Source organism: Accipiter gentilis, chromosome 23 (assembly GCF_929443795.1).
Source record: "Accipiter gentilis chromosome 23, bAccGen1.1, whole genome shotgun sequence".
Taxonomy (NCBI): Eukaryota; Metazoa; Chordata; class Aves; order Accipitriformes; family Accipitridae; genus Astur; species Astur gentilis.
Genome location: NC_064902.1, coordinates 16,285,607 through 16,299,260, shown reverse-complemented (window position 1 = coordinate 16,299,260; position 13,654 = coordinate 16,285,607). Strand labels below are relative to the sequence as shown.

Here is a 13,654-nt window from a genome sequence, read left to right as displayed (position 1 = left end):
TTTAACATATGCATGAAAGATCTTTAAAGCTGTAGAATATTATGGGATTTTTTTTAAACCTCTAAAATAACTTACTGTACATCTAGCTTTTCATTCTGCCTCCCTTTTAACTCGAGTTCTTGTACTACAGAAAATGTAGGCCGGTTAGTCACACCAGCTAAAAAGTTAGAAGATACAATACGTCTGGCAGAATTGGTAATTGAAGTCCTACAGCAAAACGAAGAACACCATGCGGAGGTGAGCAGCGGTGCCCTGCGAGGTCGTGTCCCCCAGGTCTTCAGCAGGCTCCGGTGGCTTGCTGGGAGCTTTGTATATTTGTGTGATGTCTTCCCAACTGGTGCCGGCTTGTCTTCTTTAAAAGCCAAAAATATTCTTAAATAATGGTGCTGGAGTGCGATGAAGGCGAAGTACAGTTCAGGACGCTTGCTTTTGCAGAGGGGAGGGAGGGCTAAAGGAGGAATTAATTCAGCTCTGCTCTCCTCTGCGTCAGTCTGCAGCCTTTCCTACAGCGCCAGCAGGAGCCGAATCTGGCCAAATATATTCACCACCAACTACATACAAGAGCAAGCCTGTCCACTTTTCAGAAAGGTCGTATTTCCAAGTAACGTCATCTGTTTGTGCCTCCAGACAGCATTAGCGGGGTCCCTGCAGCAGCTTACTGCTCCTGCTGTCCACAGCTGGAGCAAGGAAAGTCACCACAAAACAAAACAGGTCTTTTTTTTGTCCCTTTCCGAGCATTCAGGTTGTTTTCAGGGGTTTCCCTGGGCCCCTGCGCTACATGGTTAACTCACCTGGTTGATTCTTGGCCTCTTCTGCGTTGGCTTGTTGGGAATACCTCAATTACTAGTCATGGAGGTTAGGATGAATTATTCTCTGTTACTCATTATTTGGGTTATCTAAGGCCTAATACAGCTACTCTTAACTCTTCAAAGCACTTTAACGAAAAGATTCATGTTTTAAAACCACTGAAACCATGTCAAATATAGACCAGAAAATCATGAGGCTTGATCCTGGAAACACTTGACCCCACAGGCAGCTGACATTGCTGGCTGTAGTCCCGCTCTCAGCACGTCGGGACATTTCTGCCCAAGCAAGTGACGTTGCGTACCCATGTAAGTATTTGCAGGATTGAGCCCTCTGTTCTCCATAAATCTGGTGCTCTTGATTACATATTGAAAAGTTAATAATTTTGAAATTCGGAGTGAGCAGTTATTGTTTATGACTGTAGGTAATGTAACACTCATTCACTATTTTCTCTTTTCCTTCCCATTTATATATATATATATATATATACTCACTATATTTTGCATTAAGAGCATTTGATAAATAATTTCACAATCACCTAAAAATCATTCCAGTGTATATTAAATTTGCAGTATAATTTAACTTATTGATAATACACAACAATCCACAACACCCAACTAATGCCTGATTGCATATTTAAATTTCCTCCCTGTTTTTCTACTGTTCATTCAATCTTGGATGATCCTGGCAGGGGAAAGAGGTATGTGACTAAACCGAATGAAACGAGTCACTCCCGTCATATTTCGTGCATGCCCTCTCAGTGCCATGTTTCCTACTGGGATTTTACCCGGGTTGCCCTCGCTTCTGTAACTTTGACCAAGTAACAGCAACTTCGAGTCGGCTGCTTGCAGAGCTGGTAGCCTGACACAGGAGGGTAAATGTGGCATAGTAGTCCGGTCCATGCATGTAGCAATGGGTATATTTTACGAGCGCTGCAGTTACATCCCAACACAACCCTACCTGCCTGGACTCTCTCCTCAGCCTGTTGTTACCTCTGTTGTTTTGCATTCACCCGACCTCTACTACGCTGTGGTGGAGATGGACTAAGTACGACACGAGTGCCTAGAATGGTAGTGGTCTTCCTCTGGTTTTGTCTGTATGTGCCTTGTACTGGATATACAGTATTTATATGTAGAGAGAGAATATATCGGGGTGAAGAGTGAAATAAACTTCATTTTTACAAAGGCGAGGCGGTGTTTGACAGCGCTGCGCTCGCACATGAGCTGTGATAACCTGACCAAGGATAACGAGTGTTTTATTCCACTCATCACCAGCACAGGCTGGATGTACAACCAGCCGGGAAGGAGCTGTTTTTAAAATGCAGGCTATTTTGAAAATAGTAGACTTTTACAGGGCCGGTCGCGTTCAGCCAGCCACGCTGCCGAGATCCTCACCAGGAGAAAGACTCAAAACTGTTCTCCAGCATCTTTTGTGTCACAGGGTTTTGATTAGAGACAGAAGGTTAGTGCCAACACAGATAGGAGGCAGCCCGGTCCCTTGTTCTGAACGGTGACCTGGAAGGGTGAAATTCATCTCTCTCCAGAAGCCCGGCACACTGTTGGTACGTTACTGAATCCCTGTCCTGAGGGTGGCTGTGGCATTTCAGCACTGTACAGGCAGTTGGCCAGCTCTCTGCATGCTTTGAATTGCACCCAAAGGAAGAAGAGAAGAGGCTCGGTGGTTTATCACTGATTTTTATTATGCATTGTAGCCACGTTAAGATCTCACTGTGCAATGAGAATTGCTGAGGTATTGCACTCCCTCCCCCCCCCCCCCCCCGAATTATTCCAGGTGAGGTTTTTTTGACATGTTGTCCTTTCACCTGGAGAAGGTTGGACCTGCAAGGTGTGACTCTTCAGTCTACTTTGGATGTTCAGCAGAAAATTAAATTGCACCGCTTACTGAAGTAAACGCCTTAATTTACTGAAAACCAACGGTTTTTGCAATTAAAACATGCCCCTCTTTTCCCCACATGGACATCCAGGCAGACTCCCTAATGAGAACCCAGAAAATACTACTGAGAGCATGGAAAATGTTCAAAAAGCATTACAACAGCAGTACCGTGTCGAGTCAGTCGGGTTTGTCGTACCCACAAGAGAGAAGCAAACCAGCGCAGGCAGAAATGCAGCAGAAACCGTGTGCCTACGTCTGTAATCTGTGAGAGCGGGAGGTCTCTGTCATGGTGTCATCTCTCCCATCAGATGTCTCCCACCTCCCTTTCCGTTCCTCTGGATGACTGATGACAAATGCCAGAGACGATGGCATTCACCTATTTTTAAACTTGTGTTTTCTCTCTCTATGTATACGTATGTGTATATGTATATATGTATTTTAACTCCTTGAGGTCATACATATATACATGTGTATCCATGTGTAAAATATACAATAATAGGTGTGTTTGGCTAGAAAGCACACTTTTTTTTCCCCTTTACATTGTGTTTTGAGCAAAGCAGGTAAGTAGATGGTAAATAAATGAAATGTTACCATCTTGAAGGAGATTTTCAAAGTATGGTGTTACCGCTCCCACCGCAGGAAGGTCCTGCTCACCGAGACTAGGGAGGAGGAGGTTGAGGATGCTGACATAAGTTAGAGATTTAAAGAGCTAAAATTTGGCTTTTCCAGCAAAAGGGAAACTGTGACTGGTTTGGGCATATTTTTTTTCCACAAATGTTCACATGCTTTTCTTCATGATTTCTCTTAAAACTAGCTTTTTTTCCCCTTTTTCATGGAAGCAGGTTTTTCTTGCAGGACTCTGAAGTGTTTATGTTGGCGTTTGTTGCAGAAACTATTCTTTGGCCTCCCCTCTTTTCCTGCCCCCCAAAATGCCGGTCGCCTTCGGTCCTTCGTAGCGATCGCTCCTTGCCCGCAGACCCGTGGGCAGTACCCGACGGGGAGGCAGCGTGGCAGGCTCTCGGCAGGCAGAGGCACAGCCAGAGAAACCACCCCAGTGCAAGGACAGCCCCGGCACCCGCCTTGAAAACCACCGGCGAGCGCTGCTCATTTTCAGAGGACCCTCCAACAGCCCCATTGCCCAGCATCCCCTCGTTTCCCACCAGCGCTTGGGGGAAAAAGCTCTGAGCAGGCATCGGGACCAGACCTGGGTCTTGACATTTTCGGTCCCCGCGCGGTTTCGCAGCGGTTTGATGCCTCCCGATGCGGCACTCCCAGGCGTCCGGCGCTGCGCTCCCTTGGACACCAGCGCCGACCGTGGGAGGACGACCTGAAGAGCATCGCCACTCGTGCTCAGCCCCTCGGGTTTGCTTTTTCCAGAGTTAACGACTCTGCAAACGCCCAGGGCTTCCATCACCGCTGTCTCTGAGCTTTCCGAGCTCAGGTGCTGCTGCGGCGGCGCCCGACGGCTTCCTCCACCTGCGTGGGGCTGGGAGCAGTTTGCAGACGAAGGAGCCCGACGTGGCCACCTTGTCCCCGTGCCGTGACCACCTTGTCCCCGTGCCATGACCACAGGGACACTGTAACCCGCTGGTGCTGCCGCTCCGGGCACGGCGTTTGCCCACCCTGCCCCTGGGACCGCTGAAGCTGTGCCATCGCGGCACAGCCCACCTCATCCGCATCTTCACCCCCATGACGGGGCAGGCCCAATACTAAGAATGGTTTGGGTGTTGTTTGGTTATTTTGGTTATTTTACATCCTGAATGTGCTCTGGGCGCATAACGGCCAGTGCTACGTCCAACCTGTGCGCTGGTGTCTTCACACCAGTTTTGTGTCAACTCCTAGAATAACAGCGGGGCAATGTCAGTCTGCTTTATATTTTGGGGAAACGAAGGAGTGGGAATAGTCCCAAAGACCCCCTGCCGATATCACTGGCAGCTGAGAATTCAGGGCAAAATAGGAAGAATTAAAGGGGTCCATGGCAGTAACGTGGGTTTGGGGCACTGCTCCCTCTCCGTGGCCAAGTGAACCAGCAGCGGGAGTTGTGCTCTGCACATCACTGCAGGTCTTCATCAGTGAATCAAAACTGAACCCTGAGAAAGTGGAAGTCCATTCTGCTTATTCGTGTCTGCTAAAATCTGCAAAAAATACCCCTCCCTGACTGGCAATCCCCCTTCGAGCCGATTCACCTATTCCCAGTCTTTTCTGTTTCATCTCCGGTCTTGTGCCTATGCTAGAGTTTTCTTTTTCTTGCAAAGTGCCGAAAAGCTGTTTCTTAGATCCTTTAAGTCCCTAAGTAATTTCCTGTCCCTTCAAAATGACAGCACATGGTCCTAAGGACAGCACTTCTCATATTGCATGTTCCCAGCCAGAAGTGATTACTAAACACGCATGCATGCGTTTGCAGCATTCACATCTGAGCCATGTATGATGTGAATGTCACGTCAGAGAGCCCGTACAGTGATATTTAAGGACCCATGTGCATGAGAATGAGTTACTTCACTGATATTTTTTTGGTTTTCAAGTGTAGATACATTTTTTCCTGCCTCTGTGAAAATATAGGCTTGCCGTAGATTTTTTTTTTTTTTAATCTTGGCATGTTAGAGCTTTGTAATCGGTTTCTTAGTCAGTAGCATTATGAAGGTGGTAGTGTGTTTCTATGGATGTGTATAGCTAAACATGTAAAATGAACAGTGCTGTAATACCTTTGACTGGTGATGTCTGAAATATCTCTCAAGGAGAGTGTGAGTGATTTAGGACAGATTTTAATGTCTTAGGCTTCTAGTTTTTCAATGCAAATAGAAGTAGTGAATCCAAATAAAATTTAAACTGTTGACAAACACAGCAGAAAACCCACAAGCACAGTGAAGAAACTCCCAAATTTCTATACTTTAGAATGAGTTGATTTTTTTTCTGATAATTAGCATAATTAAAGATGAATGAAGTCATTTATTGTAAATTGAACAGACAAAACCTTCTCTGCCACGTTACAGCTGCGTGCCTTTACGGTGGAGCTCTGAATAGATCCTCTACAAGAAACCTTTGTATTAAAATAGCAGTGCCTAATTCCTGCGATTAGCGCTGTCTGTGCAGACTAGCACTCTAAAGCACTGTTCTCTTTACAATAAAGGTAGTTTCCATGGGATGCACATTCTTTTTGCGATACGTGGCCTAACATCCTTCCCTGTGCTTTATTAGAACTAATATACTTCTTTATTATCTTTTTCTACCAACTCTGAAGGCCTTTGCTTGGTGGTCAGACTTAATGGTTGAGCATGCGGAGACGTTCCTGTCACTGTTTGCAGTGGATATGGATGCTGCGTTAGAGGTGCAACCCCCAGACACCTGGGACAGCTTTCCGCTCTTTCAGCTTCTAAACGATTCCCTCCGTAGTGACTGTATGTATTGTATTTTGATCATTTCTTTTTCAGTGGGCAGCTCAGGTTACTGATGATACTTTCAGCCTCTCCATACTGCACAGAGAACTGAGATGGGTAGAGATTTACAGTACATCCTCTTTTAGCATCAGCTTGATTTTGTTCCATTTCCACTAGAAAAAAGCACACAGACACCCCTTAAATCAAATGCCTCAGTCAAAGGTGAGAAGTTGACCTTTATTTTGCTTCATCTTCTCAAGTCTCTTCATAATGGCTGCCTGATAAGCAGGGAATTAGGTACTCTACCTCACTGTCATTAAATGTGTGTATCGTTTTATATGTGTGTACTGCATTTATTTAACATGGAGTAAACCAGTCCCTGCTTTAAAAGATTTTATTGAAGGGAGGAAAATAGTATAGTAAATGGACGCAGGAGTAGTTCAGAAGAGTAGTGCTTTGCGAAATAAAGCTCTTCTCCAAAGCACGTGGGCCCATGCCTCCAAAACCCGGGAGGATTTGGCACTCTCCCGGGTGGTCCGACTGCTCCCCGGGGAGCTGGTGGCAGAATTGGCATTGCCTTCAGTTAGGTCCCAGACCAGGGCCCCAGTTAGCTTTCTAAGACCACGTGAAAAAGCCAGGGACTTATCCTCAGAGAACAATTTCCAGCATCGTGGTAGGGAGTAACCAGAGCAGAAATGATTCTCCTACCTGCTAAAGCCATAATGTTTGCCATGCTGTATTTCTTACATCCATTTTATTCACAGGAAGTAATGATGTATTTGTAAGTTTGACATTAATGGAAGAGAAGATTTGTTGTCTGTTTATTTGTTTGGAGTAAGAAGCCGTTCCTGCTGTCTTTGTCGTGAACACTGATGCCAGCTCCTTTTATGTTCTTGAAGTTTCTTCCTGTTCGCTGATAAATTCGTTGTGTAATGAAGTGCCACGCTGTGGTTTGTTACAGAGGTTCTAGTAACAGCAGTGTCTTACTATACTTTTATTTATCTATTCTAGATAATTTGTGCAATGGAAAATTCCACAAACACCTCCAAGACCTGTTTGCTCCACTTGTTGTTAGATATGTCGATCTGATGGAGTCCTCAATTGCACAGTCAATTCACAGGGGCTTTGAGCGGGAGTCATGGGAGCCAGTAAAGTAAGGAAACCTCCTTTGATACAATCGGAATTTGGGTACAAATGGATGGAGATTCATACAGAGATGAATTAGCAAACGTTAGACTGGACATGCCAAAAGTGCGTTAGATTTTCTAGTTTAATGCTAAAAACAGAAGGCCTGATCTCTTCAGGGTTTTCAAGTTAATGAGGGAAATGGTATTTGCTTTTTAAAATGCATTGCTGCCTCAGTTTGAACCGTGTGCCTTTGGACATGGAAGCATGAAAATGTGAAAACCTTCTTAGCTGGCATGGCTTTTTGGATCCCGTTCTAAAAGGCCTTTTCCAGTGCTGCTTTTGAACACGAATAGCTCCTTTTCAGAACAAAAAAACTTGCTTCACTGCGTTCAGTCCAGCCCAATAACCTGTGTGAGTCATTGCTGTACTTATTCTTCCCAATACTCTTTTTTTTCCACCCACCCCGTGGAGGGATGGTGCAGCGTTGTGCTTCTCACGTCAGCCCGCGGCTGATGGCTGCACGTGTCCCCGTGTCCCAGGGCAGCTCTGCCGGGTCCCAGCTCCCTTGCCTGTAGGATTAGGTGTGCAGAAACCATGGTGAAACACAGGAGAGATGATCCAAGCAGAATCAATTATTCAATTTGGAGAACTAGGAATTTACCAGCAAGGAATGAGTAGCCTGAGAGAAACCCAAATTGAACTCAAGAGCTGGTGAATGATAAAAACGTGACATGTGCTTTGGATTACTGTTGTTATTTCACAGGTTTTGAAGCATTGCTGAACTCTGTCACGCTTGCTCTAAAAAGCCAAGTCAGATCCTACAAAGGAAAAGAACTGACTTTTCCTTCTAGTAAGGGTATTAAAAGAGAAAGTTCGACCCTTTGCAAACAACGTTTGTCTGGTGGTGCCTCAGACAGGGGATTGGGACCAGGTGACCTCTTGGAGAGACTATTTTCCCTGCTTTTTTGTGATTCTCCAGGCAAAGTTAAGTGGCGCTGCACTCTCGGAGGTTGCTGTATAAAAGAACGTGTGGTCTTTCAGGGCTTTTCACACCAAATATGTTCCGTTTACAAGGAAAAGAGATTTTGTTCAGCAGCCAGCCTCCCATATGCAACCTGGAGTCTGAGTACCCAGGTTTTTTCCTTTCTTTCTTGTGCATCCTCAGCATCCGTAAGGATTCTGCCTGCCAAATCTCAGGCCTTTTCTTGACACCTGATCATCCCCTCTGTTTTGAGTGGGGTTAAGTGGCTGGCATTCAGGAGCCTCTCTCACTTTCCATTTGCTGTCTTTGGTCTGCAGGCTAACAGGATTAAAAATCCTAAAAAATCTTGTTTCAAATAAGCAGATGTGACCCAGAAAACATACAAGAAATAGATCTTTCGAGTAGGAGAATGCCATTTTTACAGCCACTTCTTCAAGCAGAATTGCACTTCGAAGTTAGCATTAACTTTAGTTTCAGAGCTCTGCTTTAGTAACGAATGTGTTTGTATTTCCTTGTCTGTTATGAAACAGAGGCAGTTAACTCTGTGTACCTGTCCGCCTCAGTCAAGCAGTCAATAAGCAATTTGTTCTGCTTTTTTCTTTTGTCGGAAGCTGACATCGTTTTGGCTTTTAATGACTTTAGTGGCTTAACTAGAGATATGCATAAGTACTTGGCTGTGGTGCTTGCCTGTCAAAATGCTTTGTCCCTGGGTATGCCATTATCTATTATTTTCAAGTTATCTTTGATAATTGTAAAATATCTTTTCTTAGTTCTCTTGTAGTGGTTATTCCGTTCTGGAGTTCTAGTTCCAGAGTGCTTTGAGCATTGCAGTTTCAAGCAAAAGCCCAGGATGGACTCTCTGTCTTACAGACTTGGGTATTTAAAAGATTTCTTCCAGCAGGAAAGTGGGCGCTTTTCACAAGAACCTTGTGTCCATCTGGTGAAAAGATGCACTCCGGGGTTTTTTGCACTAGTTGGTATTTTGTTCTTGTGTCTCGCACACAAAAGTGCAAGTTGCAAATGCTGGCTTAATGCGATGTGACCCGGTGAAGCAAGGCACCAGCGAATGCACACAGGGTAGCACGTACAGTGTAAGGGAAAAAAGGGGTGTCATTCGTTCCTAGGATCTTCTGACGCTTTTGATGGGCTGTTCAGAACTAAATGTTAAGGCATCTTCATCTTTTGCCTCCTGGGCAGACCACCTGCTCCTCTTTGTCTGATCGACAGTGAACTTGCAGAAAGAATCAGGTCAGAGACTTATTTTGTTTGATTTGCCCTCCTGTATCTACTGCCTTCTTCCCCCACATGTCCATACTGCAGCACAGTTAAATTTTTGGCCACTGAATCTCAAATAGTTTGGACCAGCCAATTCCCATCCAAGTCATGCCCTTCCATTGCCGCCTCTCCAGCAGAGCTTTTTGGGAATTGGAAACACTGCAGTATGTTCTCCCATGGCTTTCCTCTGCTTTGAAGAAAGGCCTTCGGGTTGGTCGGAAAGGTAGATCGTCGTGGCTGTCCGTTCCACCGAGCTTACTGTTCGGCCTGCTTTGGATCTCTACAATTAATTGGGAGAAGGAAATCTTATTATCCCCTGTTAACCAAGAAATTATTCCACAACATGGAGTCTTTTGAAAGGGTTTCTCTATGCTCGTGCTTGCAATCAAGGCTGAAATACGTAGCCCTCCATAACCTGACCAGATGGCAGTTTGCAAGCATGTATTTCTTCTATTTTCATTGCTGAATACTCTGCACCTTATGCTATGAGGAGTTAGGTATAGAAATCACAAACAGTGAGAGAGATACTGTTAAGTATTGAAAACATGGGGGGAAAAAGCATCGATGAAATATGCTCATGAGGGCTATGTAATCTGCCTCTGCAGAGCTGCTGAATTTGCAGGGGGTCCGTGCCCTATAGCTAGAGCAGCTGGTGTGCTTGTATGAATCCACGCAGAGAAATGTGGAACACTTGTCCTTCGCACAGTCATCCAAATACGGAGGATACAGAGTAGGTCTGTTCTCTGGTGAGTTGAGAGGTCTTGGAAAAGTAGGGTTTGCAATGGGGTTTTTTTCATGCTAGCTTCTGGGCGAACGCTGATTTATCTTGCAGCCAGCAGACACGTATGTGTGTGTGTGTGTGTGTGTGTCTCTGTGTGTGTGTCTGTGTTGAAAGATCTTTTTGAGCAAATGCTAAAGCCGGTGCAATGACAACCGGTTTCAATCGCTTGACGAGGACATTACTTATTGACCTATGGCTGTCTCTACCACACTGTAGTCCTGGCTTTAGCATCTATTAATTGCTCACTAACCCTTTGCAAACTATTTACAAATGTATCATTAATATAAAAATAAGAACTTGAACAGTATGATTATACTAATCATTTTATAAGGTTGTACTACTACAAAACGCTAGTGAAAAATGTTTCCCCTTAAAAGAAGCACCGTTGTAGTGAAAAATGAGTATTTTTGTTACTATTTTGGGAGTCAGTCACAGGAAGAGCACAGATTTGACTGCCTACTTCACTATCAAGCTCTTTGCTTCGCATCAAGGCTTTTGTGAAAAGATCTGCTCTTGAGCATTTGCTCAGCCTAGGCAGTAAGGTAGTAAGTGTTTATAGTGGTGGAAGAGACAGGCGTTTGCGCCTTCCATCACTAAATCATTTCAGGCATCCCGTAGGAACTGAGCATTTAAGTATGGGCGAGGGTCTCTTTTAGCTCTATTCTGAAGCCAGGAGACAACTCAGTAGAAATACTGTGATTTTTTTTTTCCCCTCCTTTCAGTACTAGGGCAGCTCTACAAGAGCGGCCCCTGTGCAATTGGACTTGTTTTCTGTGATCGGTGCTACAGTACTGTGTGAGCGTTGGGATGTTGTCCAGGGGTGTATTGCCAGTCTGTTTGCACTGAGAATTTCCCAGCAGGCAGTACAGGTGAAAGCCGTTTATGCAGCTAACAGACACAAACAGGGGTGAATCAGAAGAAGCCAAGGAAACAAGCGGTACAGCTCCAGAGAATGCATCTTTTATCAAACATATCAGGATCCAGTCCTGAAGCTGAGTCGTCTTAATTCAGACAGCCCTCATCTTGTTGATGCAAATGCCCACATTCCCTGCCTGATGGCTGAGGTTATATTTAGCCCTCTATATTAAATAGGCATGGCTGGCTTCTAGAAACAGTTTCTCATCTTGGACCTGTAGTTTTATGGTCTGAGCAACTGCAGGCTGGAACATTTGTTGGTAATATTAATCATTTTTTACAGGTCTCACTGCAACTGTTAGTCAGATAATTAGATCGGTTGAACCTGCAAAACTGTGCATGTCAATTCAGGAGAATATTTTTAAAATTAGTTACTGTATGTTAACATAATATACTCCATTATTTTGCTGTTTTGTTTTGTTTTAAGAGTACTAACTTATTCTTGCAACATATCCTTGCATCAGCAAAATAATGTGTTGTATAAAAGAAATATGTTTCCGTGTGAATATAGTATACTGTTTACTCTAGAAGTCATATTTTATTAATACAGTGTTTTTATTAATATAACACTGTCACTTCTTGAATTTTAATATTAAAACCAAAGGTCCTCTGATTTATGTATTTACCATCTGGCTAAGTTATTTAAGTTGCTTTTCCTTATACATTTATATGTTGTCCACCTCTTGCTATTTCTTTATTTATTCCATATCAGTATCTAACCACATGCACTGCCATTTCTGAAGATTTAACACTCTCTCAATCACTGTGGAGTCTGTGTCTCATTCAATAATCATACCATCTTAATAGCAGATACAGTATGAATGGAAACAATGGACAGCTTTGTTACGTTAGTCAATTCTCCTATCTGCTTACTGCCTAACAAAGAGAACGAGCAGATAGCGTGAAGTCAAATCTACTAAGAATCATAGAAACAAAAGAAAACGAGAACATACTTTTTTATTTTTTCCACTAAAAAAAGACTTTGGATTGTGGTTTTCCTCCCCAACAAGGGATTTTATTCACGAAGGGAGAATGAGGATAAAGTCTGTTCCCTAAGACGTGCCACCGATGACAAGCTGAGCTTGCAGAGATGTGGTTCAAATCTTCTGTTGCATTAGGAAACATTTATTCAGTATATCCAGCTCAATTCCATTACTTTGGTTTCTGATATATAAAACTTGCAGTAAAAAATGGAGTTCAAAATATGACTCAAGGAAGTTGCTAAGATTTTAATATTCCTTGAAAGACATAGTGTGTAATTTGATAGTTTTCCAAGAGTCCTGATAATGCTGCCTGTACAGTACCTAATTTAATCCAGGGGAATGGGAGAGACCTCCTAATGTGGCATGTCCCGGTGCAGTCCCTGAGAGCCGGGAAGTCTGAACGCTGAAGCTGTGCCCATGAACATCAACAGAAAAGCTTTCAGTAGCTTCAGCAGTGCAGGGTGAAGCTGAAATCCTGAAGTCCTGATTCCATTTTCACTGAGCCCAAATAACGATCTGGTGTAAACGATAGCAAAGCATCTGGTTTTGTTCCTCAAATGGGACTGTAAAACCATCTATGGATTGTGTCCCAGTGTGCATATAGTATTACTAGATTAAGGCAGAAACAAGATATATTTCTGAAACTGGCTTCTGATTCCCAAATCCCATGACATTTTTATTTTGCATAAAATTTAACTGTGATGAGATACTCATTAAAAAAGAATTAGACCAATTATAACATCTAGAGACCTAGCACACTAAAATATGTTGGGGTGTTTTGCAAACTTTGGGTGTGTGGTGCTGTTAATTGTTTCACTGTTTCAGGAGAGTGTGTTGCATTAAATTAATGCACTGGCCCACTTTTAAAAGATCTCTTATTTGCATAACAGTTGCATGTCTGAAAATATTTATCGAAGGCATGATGCCCAAGTACACATGCCTGATAAATTAACCTTTGAATGTCTTAATCACCCTATGGCCCATTTCCAGCCAAGAAACGTTCATATACCAGTCCTGGATTTATTAAGTGCAATTAATTCAAGTGTACACGTAGAGCTGGGCAACCTGCGGGACCCATTTTCTCCACACCCCAGAATGCAAGGGCAGAATCAGGGCATGAGTCTTCACTGAGGAAAAACCTTGTGGTTCACCATTTCATTGCTCCAGATTAGCACCTCTTCATTATTTGTAGAGTACAACATAAACAGAGAGGTTCTGGAGTGAAATCCTGACTCCTGAATTTGGTGGCAAGAAGAACTCTTATGGACTTCTGCAGGGCTGGAATGTCAAACTCTCTGTTTATTATTTTGAATCTCAATTCTCTAGTAGATCTCTTAGTTTAGCTCTTTCATCCAACCTAACTGTGAGAACTGAGGCTCACTTCCTTACGAGAGAAATTTTTCCGAGGAAAGGCTGCTCTCTGGACTTTGGAATGGTATCAGGACTTGAAGGTGGAGTTATTTTCTGTGGGTGTTTGAGTACTCTCTTAATTTGCTGCTTTGTGATTCTTCTTCTTTTC

The 13,654-nt window shown here is 43.6% G+C and overlaps 1 protein-coding gene across 2 annotated transcripts in view; it reads left to right on the top strand.

Annotated features, from left to right (window-relative positions):
* CADPS (calcium dependent secretion activator) overlaps positions 1-13,654 on the top strand; it is a 222,069-nt gene that overhangs the window by 164,955 nt on the left and 43,460 nt on the right. For both annotated transcript variants that reach the window (XM_049826416.1, XM_049826415.1), the window contains 4 exons: positions 131-237; positions 1,496-1,504; positions 5,936-6,092; positions 7,083-7,224. In XM_049826416.1, coding sequence (XP_049682373.1) covers positions 131-237; positions 1,496-1,504; positions 5,936-6,092; positions 7,083-7,224 — 415 coding nt within the window. The remainder of the gene's footprint in view (positions 1-130; positions 238-1,495; positions 1,505-5,935; positions 6,093-7,082; positions 7,225-13,654) is intronic.